Source organism: Parus major, chromosome 4 (genome assembly GCF_001522545.3).
Source record: "Parus major isolate Abel chromosome 4, Parus_major1.1, whole genome shotgun sequence".
NCBI classification, from domain to species: domain Eukaryota; kingdom Metazoa; phylum Chordata; class Aves; order Passeriformes; family Paridae; genus Parus; species Parus major.
Window position 1 is genome coordinate 56,695,928 of NC_031771.1, and position 13,881 is coordinate 56,709,808.

At 37.8% G+C, this 13,881-nt stretch overlaps 1 protein-coding gene across 6 annotated transcripts in view; it reads right to left on the reverse strand.

Moving 5' to 3' along the window:
• Positions 1–13,881, reverse strand: part of EVC2 (EvC ciliary complex subunit 2) — a 69,220-nt gene that overhangs the window by 35,279 nt on the left and 20,060 nt on the right. For all 6 annotated transcript variants that reach the window (XM_015624535.2, XM_019006355.2, XM_015624536.2 and 3 more), the window contains 2 exons: positions 10,294–10,428; positions 8,710–8,861 (listed from right to left, as the gene is read on the reverse strand). In XM_015624535.2, coding sequence (XP_015480021.1) covers positions 8,710–8,861; positions 10,294–10,428 — 287 coding nt within the window. The remainder of the gene's footprint in view (positions 1–8,709; positions 8,862–10,293; positions 10,429–13,881) is intronic.

Below are 13,881 nucleotides of genomic sequence, written 5' to 3' on the forward strand. Positions count from 1 at the left end.
GTATCTGTCTCTCATGAACACTAACAGAGTTCTAAAAAATAGATTAAAAACAGATGGAAATACAAGAGCTTTCAGAAAATGCAGTATGTCATGTTGCATATAAATACATTCTCCTTTATCTTTAGAATTAAATTTGAATTATAATTATTCTAATTTCATATACAATGTAACTACTCTAAATTCTACACCTGAACTCAATTCCACACTGGAAAATTCAGCGAGTTTTGCTCCTTCATGACAAATTATAAGAATACACAACACTGTATTCTTCTGCCTGTGGACCATTAAATATGAATTTCTTTGTGACTTACAAAACATACTTTTAGGAACTTGAACCCATTCATTTTTTTTTGCTTAGGCTAAATTATTGGTCTAAATTTTCCACAGAAAAATCTCAGAATAAATTTCAATCATAGCAAAGATCTTGGTAAGACTTGCAAGACAGTGGAATGATATCTGAATGGATACATTCAGAATCATATAAATGAAGGCATGAAAATCTAGAAACCCTTCAGTTTTTTTGTCCTTCCTTTCTTTATGTAAGCAAGTCAAGTTTAATTAAAAGTAAACCACTGACATATCATCACTGCCTCCCTGACAGCACAAGAGATATAGTCTCCCTATCTTGAAATTGAAGGGATGGAATTGTTTTCATACAATGACTCAAACACTTGAAGAATTTGGGAGACTAGCTTTGTAATGTAGTCATCTACCACAAAGTGATTTCCTGGTGCAATTTCTCAAAACCACAGAAAGACACTGGTGATGGCTGTCCTCATTGTGGCAAACTGCAGCAGGGCTGGGTGGCTGGTTGCAGCTACTAAACCTCCTCCATTTTACTCCCTCTTCCATATCTAAGGAACAGAAATGCCTGCAATTGAAGTACCACAAGCCTGAAACATTCCTCACAGTAATCTGCAGATCCTATAAGAGCTAATATTTGCTATAATATCCCCAAAGCAACACAAGCATCCAGCTTCTCTATCCTGTCTACAGATGGACACTGCAGCTGGAAATACACAGCTTTCTTGGCTAACATTCATCTACATTCATGGTGGAGTACCTCAGGGCACTGATCCCTGGGGAGAATCCTTCTTGCTCCAGGACAGAGGGCAGGTGATGGCAGGTTCAAGGTAACAGGATGTTGAAGCAACACAGCAGATATAGATGTGTGTTTTCCCTTAAGCCATTTTGTTTATAGTCTTAGGACTTTTGCTGACACAACCAGCTCTTATCAAGCTGTTTGTGATAACTTGAAGAAAAGCAGTGTTTCAGAGTTGTGTAAATGCACTTAAACAAAAACAAGGATTCAGAGAATGGGAGCTTTATGCTAAAATATTTCTCTAATGACTGTGAGACAGTGGTAGGAGGTTTTCCTAGATTCACCAATTCATTATTAGCCTGTAAAATCCAAGCTAACAGATTTATTTTTCTGTTTTATTTCCTGCTTTAAGTTCAGCAGTTCTAATTTAATTGAAACATATCTGTCTTCTTTGAGAAACATCCTGGTTTTCAAGCATCACCTAATAACAAACTAAACATTTTAATCAGTTGTTCTGCTAGATAATTTCTCTAATAAGTGGTAACCTCGTCCTCAGAATTTTATTAGTTACAACTTTCAACTCTTTTTGTTTGCCAGAACAACAAGTTCTTAGTCATTATTTTTCTGTTCTTCAAGCATGCAATAATAGATGGTCGCCTCAGCACCTACTAACCCTTTCTCACTGAGATGTGAAAGAGTGAACTCCTCATCTCTCTCTGAAAGTAACACTTCACAGCTCTACCACATTGTTACATAGTTCATAACACATAATTTACTCCTTATCACAAATACAGGGGTTTTTTAAAGCATGCTTCAAAGAAGATTAAAGCCATTCCCCACCGGTTACTTTTCCACTCTTCTTTATGAGTGATCCCGAGAATGAAAACCTTTCCCTCAGTCTTCCCACAGCACTTCTACTTGCTGCAAGTCATTGTAGACTCAACCTGGTTCCATTTCAGGCAAGATTCCCATGCTCATTTTCACCCTCAAGGAGAACTACAGTACGCGAGTAACTCCACATGATGGAAAATGCAGGAGGAGCAATGATAATAATCACCTGATGCTGGTGTGTCAGCAAGTGAATAACGAGGCTCCTAAGATCTCGGGTGTATTTAACCTGCAACTCACACTCTTCATTTTCCTGACACCTCATTGGTGAAGAAGGCAATTGGTGAAGAAGGCAGAGAAGGTTTTGAACTGTTCCACCAAACCAAGGTCAACAGCAGAGAGAAAAGCATTTACAAGCCACAGCTCTCCCACAAGGTCACATCTTCAAAGACAGCAGCCACACCATGACATTTTGGCAGTGGCAGCTGAAGAAGGGTCATCTCTGTAAAAACTTGAAAGCTCCCTTCTGTGTGATGTGATCTACTTCTGATCCATGATCTTCACAGAGCAGCCAGCAGAAATGAGACAAGCTCATAATACACATCAGAAACCTTGCTTTGATCCCTTTACTCAAAACAGAGGGGTTGAGGTCACCCCTAGCATGCTGCATCACACCAACAGTCAGTAAAACAGGAATCCTGTACATATAATAAACTGAATGCTTTCATTTGGTTTCCTTCGAGTCCCTCAGAAGAACAATGTTTACAATCAACCAGATTAAATGTTTCAAGTCACACAGGGAAAAAAAATTCTAGCCTGACACTCTGTGTCTCCTCAAGCCAAGGTACCTATATTAATTTGTTTTAAATGCTCTGCACTCTGTTGTTACAGCAATTGATGTTTAAAAGGTCTTGCCTCACTTCCTGAGCATATTCAGCATCATAGAAACATGAAAGCTAATGAAGTACAGGTAGCTGTTGGCAACCTATTGATGAAATAGACGAAAGCTTTTGCTGGATAAAGCATGCAGAGAAAGGATGAGGACAGTACAGAAGGCAGGTGGCACAAAAGGGTGGGGGAAGGAAAGGTGAACAGAAGCATAGAAAATGAAACTTCAAACAGCAAGTGTAAAGCTTTTTCACTCACTTGAAGAGAAAGGTTTTAAAAATCTGTCAGATAGATCTGGAAGTGGAGAATCCCAGATGTCAAACACAAAGAAGCAGAGAGAGTGTCTGAGCAACTGATGTCCTCCACAGACCTAGTGAAAGAACACAGGAAAGCAGCTGGGGTCAGGAAAGCAACTATAGTTAATTATAAAAGAAACCACACCAAAACACAACACACTACAAAAAAGGAAACCTCTCATTAACTACCAATTAATTGTGTCTTTAGGTTGTATTCAAATTACGGGCCCACAGAGAGAATTTTTGAACAGGAGAACTAATAGCTGCTGACTTTAACAGTCCTAAAAATAACTAATGGCTTTCAAACACATTTTTAAAATTAATTCTGAATTTACAAAGATAAGAAACTACTGAGACACAGCTTTCTGAAGTCTAAACGGGAGAGAAGCATTAAACAAATTCCCCTTCAGTGACACTTTCTCATCGAAACAGAAAAGCCTGTCATTCTCAGAAGGCTCATCTCTCCTCTGCCAATTAGTAGCACACATATTACAAAAAGTATTCAGAGGAGACTGGAGCTCCATGGTAGCTGTTTATGTAAAAGTATTGCTTCAAATACACAAGGCTCCTGAAAAGTATGTAATTAAGTAATTTAGAGCCACTGTTCCCACTTCAGCAGTGACTCAGAGCTCCAAGGCATAGCAGCTGCACCAACTCCCAGTGCAGAGGGGAATAGAAAGAAGGAAGGACAGACAGACAAGCATCCCAGCCCAGTGGCACCCACTGTCACAGCCAGAGCAGCACATGTCCTGTACCCACAGGCACAGTAACGATGGGACAGCTGCAGTGGGGAAGGAAACAGGAGGACAACATCCAGCATTATATAGGTCCATGCTGCCCCGTCACACTTCAGAGGAGTGACGATGGAGAAAGAGTCAGACAAAAAGAATCACAAAGAAACCAATTCCTGCAGTCCTGGCTTTAGTCACAGTAAGCAAAAGAAAGCCAATTTGAGCACAATGGGCATTAGAGGTCTCCAAAAGCTGCTGATGTGGTTTGTTTCACAAATTATCCATTTATTGAGGGGTTAGTGATACAGTATCAGTAAGCTGGGCTGTATTTTGTTTTTTGTTTTTTTGTCTGTTTAGTTTGTTGTGTTTTGTTGGTGTTTTTTTAAAGTACCATGTCAGTGTGACCCCTCTGTGCAGTCCCACACCTTCCTCCCTTCAACACTTCCCTCCTTTTTTCCTTCCTTTGTACTCCATGCTCTTCCGCTGGGTCCAGTCTCAACAGACTCCAAACACTTCAGAGCAGGGATTTACACAGCTGCAGCACAACAAGGCACAAACCTTTGCAGGAGACTCAAACTGTACTAAAGCAGAAGCAGAGGCAATGGTATGAGGTCTGAACACCCACCAACAGCTACTGACTGCCCAAGCCCAAATTCTTCAGCCTCCTGTGCCAGAGTGGGATGTGCTGCCTTTTCTCTGGTCCCTGCCTGCTGCCAGGCTGTGTCAGCACAGGTCTGAAGATGCTCTGTGATACACCAGTAGCTGTACTGGCCTGCAGCCAGCTCTGAACTGGGCGAGTTCATCCATCAGTCCTGTGGCACTTACACAGCCAAGCATGAACTCAGCACAGCTCACACAGCAGACTACAGAGAATGCAAGACACCAGATCAGTAAATGAAATTGCTAAGAAAGCTACATAAGGACTACCTAAGGATGCCTTCACATGGATGAGCCACAGATTAAGTTTAGTATTCCAGAAGTCAAAATGCTGACAAAACCAAAAACAGGATTCCTGATACACAGCCAAGAAATTATAATCAAATAAAAAACTGAATAAGATAATAAATTGAGCTGAGAGACCAGAATCTCTTCAGAAAACAAAGATTCATGAAAACCTGACAGAGTCTAAGCATTAGATCTGGCAGCAGTTTCACCTACCAAATTCCTTTAATTTTCCATAGCGATATATAAAGAGTATTTAAATTCTTACAATTATCTGTTTAGAAAACATTTTAAAAATACAGCATTTAAGAGACTGAGAACCTCTGCATTGTTTGCAGAAAATAAGAAATGACAAATCAGTGATCTTCAGAAAACCAATTTTAAAAATATGTCTACCTACAATACTGCTGTTGCAACAGAGTTCAGAAAATGGCTTAGAAGAGTATCTATGCAAAAAAAAAAAGCATACGAAAGATTCTAATTCTGCTTCTGGTGAAGTCATCACACACTTCACTGATTTCAAAAACACCAGCAGCCTGAATACTAACAAAATAATAAATACTATTGCTGAATGCATTATGCATTAATGCCTGAGGAGCTTCCAACTCTGCTATGATCTCCTCAGATTATTCTGATCTATCCAGGCAGGGTGAGTATTCAGATGACAGAAATGGGAGGAGATAGCAACCTTCATTTAAAATTATATGGAATAAAGCATCAGGAACAGCAAAACTCTCAGAAGGACACACTCTTCTGGATGAGAGAAATTGTTCCAGATAGACAGCAGAAATGACCCTTATAATACTAAACACTGCACACATAGCCAGCATCAAAGAAAAGTGACATTTTTAAGATGAAAAAAGATATGTATTCATCAATTTCAAATCACTTGTTTTCTTCAGCTCCTCAGTCTTACAGACTCCTATCATATATTAAGCATTTGAGCTCTGATGAAAAAAAAAAGTATAGGTTGCACACTTGGAAAAGTTTCTAGTAGCATTCAGAACACAGAACCACAAATGCAGGATTTGGAGTTCACACCATGAGCATTTCACTGCATCTTATATCAATGATTATTATTTATAGTTATATTCCTGCATTGTACATATTTCACAAAAAGAGAGTACTGAATATGCACTCCCTTCTAAAATTCCAAAATTTTAATTACGCTCTTTTCCAAGTTATGAAAACCAGAAATTTATCTCCCTATTTTTTTTTTGTACTAACCTTGTAACTATTTCTCACCATTTCCTGTGTAGCAATACTCAAGTCTAGGTGCTATGACAACATGATCATTTATACTCCATCCCCGGTGGTGCTCAAATATAAGGCTTTGAACAACCTGGATAAGGCCTTGAGCAACCTGGTCTGGTGGGAGGCGTCCTCGCTTCTTGTTGGTGGGTTCGGAATAGAGGATCTCTAAAGTCCCTTATAATCCCTTAAGATTCTATGATTCTTACTTTCCATTTAAATTCAGGCTTTAAAAAACCAGAACATTTGCTCCATAGCAAATCAAATTGGCAGGTACAGCAAGAAATTTAGATTTTAAAAGAAAAAGTGAACTCTTAAGATCATGGTAAATTGTTTATATTTTTCTGTCAAAGCTTTTTGGAGACAGTTTAATGCTGTTCTCTAGTACACTGGCCTCAGTGTTCTCTACCACAGGACAAAATCAGCTGCAATGTACACATATTACTTACTCATTTGCCAAAATAATTAGCAGTACATATTGTGTATCAGCAAGCAGGTTCAAATTCAGCTAGAGCTTTGACAAACTCAAGGAAGCACAGCTGTATAAAATGAAGATTAAAAAGAGGTAGTACTGAAAAGCCATTTAAAGAAATTAAGTTCCCTTTAATGTATCTGTATCTTTTGAGACTATGAGAATGGTAAAGCTCCATCACACTGGACACAAACCAAAACTGCTCAGCTTTCTTCATATTCTCCTGCAGACATATAGAAAAAGAGGCCCACAACATTTTGGAACATGATCTTCTAGTGTGCACATCAAATATCCAAATCATATAGCTTCCCCTCATTAGTATTCATTGCCCAGAGGCCAATATTCAGTAATATACACAGCAAGGAACCTACTGAGAATAAAAGCCAAGCTATTTTGCTGCATAATGTACATCAAGGATATGACTTATTAAAACAAAATTCACAAAATGAGTAACCACGAAGCTTCCTTATGAAACATTTAAAGTATGTTTTGTTCTCTAGCCAATCCTCCTGACACTGCAAACTGTCTATACTCCAAAGATGTCCCTGTCCATAAATATTGAACACATGCTCCTGATGTATCTCCTAAACAATTTGGCACTCTCACTTCTTAAAAAACAGAACAATTTTACATTGCAAAGAAGAAAATAACATGTGGCTCTTACTTTTCAGAGTATTTTTCTCATTTGTATCTGAAAGACTAGAATGATTCCAACTGTGACAGTGCAATAAAAAGGATGTTACTGATTATGCTGGCAAGCTTGTACGTGTGTCACATAGACAAAAATAAAACATACCTGCACCAAAACATGCAGAAAGAATTACCAAGGTAGCTGATGTTGATTACAAGCAAGAGGATGTTGGTTGGCTGAAAATTCCTATCACCCTTTCAAAGCAGGAATCACTCTAACTCTGAATACCTTTGTAGTCTATCTACTGTCCTCACCCTGGAAAAAGGAAGATAGCTTAGAAGGTGAAGCAGGTTAATAAGTGTTGACTAATGGGCAACACTTTATTTACTGCAACACTCTACCTCTTTAGAGGTAAAGAAAATAGAAACTGAGGAAAGAAAAGGAAGCAAGAGACATACGCACTGACTTTGTAAAATTGTTAAAAATCTTTAGTCCTGGACAGGCATTCAAACTAAGATACAAATCATGTTATGTAGGCTTAGAAATAAACCTGTTGTAAAAATAAACCTTTCCAAAGGTTTGCAAGAATATTTACCTTTTTATCCATAATGTATCTGAAAACAGTTCAGCAATTCTTTTTCAACCCAGCTAGATACTAACTATCCCTGAAATAAATTAAAACTAAAGTGAGTTTAAAAAAAATTTTGATCCTGTTCTTATTAATATTCACAAAATTATTTTCAGGATAAGCCTTCACAAAGCCCAAGATGCTATAGAGATATAAAAGCAAGGGCCAATGTGCAATTTACAGAGATAAGTTTCCAATTATCAGGGAAAGGCAAAAAACAATGTTGTTAGTTGCTCTTTAAGAAAGAAAACTCCACCCATGGTTTTCTATCTTTCCAGCCTCTACAGATTTTATAGTTGCATAATACTGCCTTTAACCTCACTTACCAGGAGGTAATGGTAAGACTGCATCAACAACAACTGTTCATCTTCACATAGGACCTTTTTATAAAATTGATCTGAAGAACGGGTGATCTTTAACAGTGGCACATTTCTGTCAAAAAGCCTTTCAACAGTATCAGGAGTGTTTCTGTGCTCTAGCAAGTGGTCCCACCAATCACAGGTACCTGGTATCCTTCTGACAGCACTAGAAACTGCCACACCTTAGACTCTGATCCAGCTGTTTTCAAAATACACTGCTGAACAGTAATGCTGGCACTCAGCAGGGGCTCTTTTCTAGGACAAAAGCCACCCTTTTGAAAGTAGAATGTGTTAAGCAATAGTAGAATACTGTGTTTTAGTATCTTCTTGCACACCAAGAAAATTTCCCTTCATGTAGTGAACAACAGAGAGACAAAGCAAGGTGTTTATTTGGATTGGAAAACTTGTATGTCTGAGGCCTAGATGGAGTTCTGATTTCTTAAAGTGAATTGATATGAAATATGATGGCTTTTCATTCTCATAGATGATTGCTTAAAACAGTTCAAAAACCTAAGGTAGTGCAGTAATATGTGTAAACAGACACTATAAAAAAACAATAAAGAGGAGATACTCAAAACATATTAAAAGGTTTGGCTGATGATAAAAAAAATAAATGTGACGTAATAGCAGTGAATTCTTACTCTTCTAAAGCCTGAAGCATGTTCCCAGGTTCTTCAAAAGACAGAATATCAATGATTTGGTCATTCATAATTATATCTTCACTAAAGAGATCGCCTGAATTAAATTGAGAATGCTCCACTTTATGATTATGGCTGAGATCAGGCTGTATCTCCTAAAAAATAAAAAGGGGAGAAAAAGAAGCAAACTTTAGACTGTAAAAAAAAAAAAGTTTCATGAGTGTCCAATCTAATTTTTTTGCAGTTTAAATCTGGGTGAGAAGGTTTCTACTTATCATCAAACTGTAAATCTGGAAAGAATATAAAAAGGTTGTGCAATTCAGGTATATCTCTGAAATCAAATATACTGCTTTTATTTCAGACTGATCTTTTTTAGTATATAACTGATCTGGAATACAGAAGAAGAACTGGAGAACACAGAACATTTGTGAAATCATCTAGGAAGTTGTCTTCCACTTCAAACTTTCTAGGAAATTTTCAAAAAAATTGCAGTGGTATACAAATTACATATGGCAACATTACAGTATTATTAGGTGAACAACATGGAAAAACTAATCCTATCCATGATGGAAGTGACTCAGTTCACAGAGACTTCAGATTGAGGGCTAATAATATGGTGTAAAAACCTCAATATAAATATCTGATGTTAGACCAAGCTAGACCTTTTTTACTAATTCATTATTACTATTTCTGTTGTAGAAAGAAGCAAGTCACATCCTTTTCATTCAAAGAGATTAATTTTTCAGACACAAAATAAATAGAAGTTACCAATGGTGTAATTTTCAATTGCAGAAAGGCTGTAAGTAATTGTGAACTACTCTGGTCAGTTCAGAGGGATGAGAGATTCACCACCTTTTCGGCAGACAAGGCGGGTCAAACCTCTCAGCACACCTCTCTTAGGACTGCTCCAGTCACTGTAATATTTTCACTAAGGTCTCTAATCTCCCTCCCAATAAAGTTGTTATACTTTACATAAATACAAAAATAATTAACAGAAGGAACAGCTGGAATTGCACCAACTTGATTAACATTTATCAGATTCTGTATTTTCTTTCTCTGGTCCAATACATACTGAAAAACTTCCTTCAAACTGGCACAGAACAATGAAAATACTTCATCCTCAATTCTTTCTGATTCTTAATCACTGAAGATATTATTGCACACTGGAGAAACTAAGACCAAAATTCAAATCCCTATTCCTGGTAATTGGAAAAAAAATTTGCATCCAAGTTGCTGTGTTCAAAATAAGCTGTCTACCCTCTTGGAAACTTTTAACTCCGAGACTTCCTGCTTCTAATTCTGAGGGACAGAGGGGAGGAAGAGAGGAATATGGAAAGAAATGAACAGCTAAAGGGTAATCCCCCTCTGCTCTAGAGCCAACATCCACCTACTGACAGCAGGTTTTTTGATCAGGGTATCATTCTTACATTCACCTCTAAATCTGACTGCACTGAAGTTTAGAGGCTGTGGAGATTACAGTACCTGTGAGCCAAATCCATCACTTGGTGGCTTTTTATTCACCTTCAAAAACTCTTCAGACAATCTTAGCAAGTTATCATCATCATCATACTGACAGACAGTACTCACCTGGTTTTTACTACAGAAACTCCATTTTAATATTTGGGTTCGGTAAACGATGAAAAAGACAGCACATGTCAATACAAGGGAAACAAAAAAAGCAATGAAGAACCCTGAAGCACTGATGGCATGGCCATATAAAATCTGAAATTAAAAAATCATTTAATTAAAATGTTATTTTAAATACATATAAAGATCAGATCATAACTGTAATTCAAAGACTGTAACTGTAAGCAAACAGTAAATTATTTTTAAATGGCTTCACACAACTTTAGGATTTCTCAGCATTACATTATTACTACATCTTGATGAATGTTTTCAACCAAGTGTGTATTTTCAATGGGTTTCCAAGTCAGCACAGTTTGCTATGTTTACCTTGCCCAAATTTCTGTGTAATTCAAGCAAGAATTTTTTTGCTGTGACTTTTGGGTACTCTGTACTTAATAGTCTATTTTCAAAAGTTGCCACTCTTCTAAGAAGTCTACTTGAAAATGATGGCATTTGATGTTGCTCATAGACTCTGGAAAGTCAGTCAGATGCTGGCTACTTTAATTAACGGCCATTTCTTGATTCACTGAAACTGAGTAAACACCAGAGGAAGAAGGTACCAATATGAGTTCAGAATAAACATGCAACTGTCACCCACTCAATCTGTGTGCAACCTTGCAGCTTCTGCATTAGCCTGAGTCAGAAAAGGCTGGCAGGAGCACTGGAACCATAAGCCAGATAACAACTTTGTAGACCTTCTACTGTAGCTCTTAAATTAATCTTTAAATTGAATTGCATTAAAAACTAAGTTTTATTTAATGGTCTATGTAGCAAAAATTAGTTCAGTGTTTGTTTAGTTCTATGAGATCTTTCAATGAAAAACATATCACAGCTATTAGTATAATGTTTCACCACTAACTGATCACTCTGCTAGGGCTAGGAACTGTAAATAATTAACATGCTGCTTGCAAGCTTGGCTTGTTTTCTCCCTTGGGGCAGAAACTTGACAGCATTCCACAGAGTCACTGGTAACTCTGCATAGGAAACAATATTCAAACATGGACTACAATTTGAAAATAATTTATTGCAATTTAACACCTGTGTCACATCAGGAATCTGACTGAGATCCCTCCACTTTCAGGGAACAGGAGATGCCATAGATAATACTTAGGGAAAAAAAGCCACTTTGATAACCACTTCATCATTTTGTCTGAACCCACTTGCATTTGTCTAATTTCCATGCACTCTGTGAAATTTAAGGATCTGTCTAGGCTTTTTTTCTCTTGCTGGGAAAGCAAGGATCTGGTGAGGCTATGGATTCAGTAAAGATGGAAAGAAGCTGTTTAAGTTTTGAAGAAAAAGAACTGGCTATGGAATGACTCTGTGCTTTCTAATTTAAAGGTGACACCCATGGTTGGACAATCAGTTTTCATGAGGGCAGGCAGTTTTGTCTGTGCTTTTATCTTAAAGAAAATGGGCTCTGGAAGGACAGTCCATGTCATGGCAGAGGGGGGCTGTCAGTCCAAGCAGAACACAGCAGGTGCTTAATGCCATCTGAAAGCACCACAGCAGATGGTGCAGGAGAGGTGCCCTGCCTCAAGTCAAGACCAGTTTTGGCCCTGCAGATCAACCTCCAAACCACAGACATCACCAGACCTCAAAGCCATTCCTTAAGCTAATGCCATCCCAATAGCTGGTAGAGGCCTTACAGGCCTAAGTCTCAAGAGCCAATTTGCTCCCACTGCTTTGCCTGATGATGAGGGAAGCAAACCTCATAAAAATCAGTGTAAAGGAATTATTATCATCTCTTCCATGCAATATCCTAAGATGGGAGAACTTTCCTTTTCACCAGTGTCCCATTCAGCATCAAACTCCCCTGGCCAAGGGCAGAGGCACAAAGTATTCACAGGCCCTGTCAGCATGCTGACATTTGACACGGACACTCAGATGAGCAAAACTCATATTTTTTTCATAACCCACAAAATGACCTTGTTACAGGCAACCAAGCATTTTCTTCCAGTGGCACAGAAGAGAAATACACAGGGTTTGTAAAACTTTAAAGAACAGCATAGTATCTAAGTGTTCAAGCAAATCAAGTGAAAGCTGATGGGACCAATGTAGCATGACACTCCCATGACCACATAATTAATTCTTCACTTGTCATTCTCAAAGTCAACATCTACTGTCCACTTAGTGACATATGTGCATTGGTTTTAACATACCCGTGAACAGGCTTACATAATTATTTTTAATAAATAAATCTGGGATGGAGAGCATTTATGACAGCTGACAATACAAATGAAATAAAATACATCACACCTTCTCCAGCTAATCCAAATTTCCTTCCACAAACTGGTTTCATTCCAAAACACCTTATGCTTGGCCACAGCCCAAAGTCAAATATTATGCATGTGAAACATGACATGTTAAATAATTTCTAAGCTTTATTTTTCAAAAATTTATGGTATTTTCCACACATCTTTACCACACATTTTAGTTACAAAGCTTATTCATTTACTAAGTTCAAATGCAGCTGAGCTAATTTTACTTACCTACGGAATACTTCACAAGAACTTTTGGAGGTCTAACTATCAAGTTAAAATTGGAAAAAATAATAAGCACACTAAAAAGGTTTTATGTATAGTAACAGATCGCAGAAATTTTCATGGTCAGTTGAGACCAATGTAGCTTACAGTCTTGGCTTAAGACATCAGCAACTGCTGCAAATCAATTCACACCGACTTCTACAAAAAATATTAATGAAGTTATTTTTCTAACCAGTCAGCTACTTCATGGTTTACACCTCTCAGAGTTTCCAAAAACTAGATTTATGGCAACTCCATTTGTAATTCTTAGCTATACAAATGTCCAATCCTTTTAAATATTACTAGATCTCTATCCAGGGACAATGAGTTCTCTAGCTTACGTATAGTTTTACTTAATATCATGTTGAATCATGGCTTTCATTTTAACAGAATGGGCACTTGATCTTCCATTACAAGAAAGCCACGTCCAGACGTGTATCTATTACAATAACAAAAGCTGGGAATGCAGAGATCCCCAGCAGAATACTGGAACAAGAAGCCCCTGTGCCCAATCTCCAAACAGATTACTTATTCAAAAGGCAGAAAGAAACTCATAGGACAGGTCCATGGAAGGAATAGGTGGTCTTAGTCCTCAGGGCCTATTCAGGCAAGCTCTATTCACATACACAGCCATGGCAAAAGTGCTCAATGGTGAAACAGACTGTTTGCTTCTGCCTGACCACAAATAATCCCAGCACTCTTGCCAACCAAGCCACAGCTTCTTTAAAAATGACCCCTTGCAATAGCAGCCTGTCAAGTTAATGAGAGGCTAGGGGAGAAAAACAAGTTTGGTGAAGAGATTACTCTAGCAATGAAACTGATGGATGAAGTAGAGAGTTTTTTAATAAAAAAAATATCTAGAAGAATAATACTTCTGCAATCAATGTAATTTTGAAGGGTTTTTTGCCTGTTATAAACTACTTTTCAGAATTCCTTCAGAAGCCAAGAACAAAAAGTCATATTGGAAGAATGACGAGTTAAAAAATGAAAGGAAGCATAAACTCTGCCACTCTTTCTGCAGTTT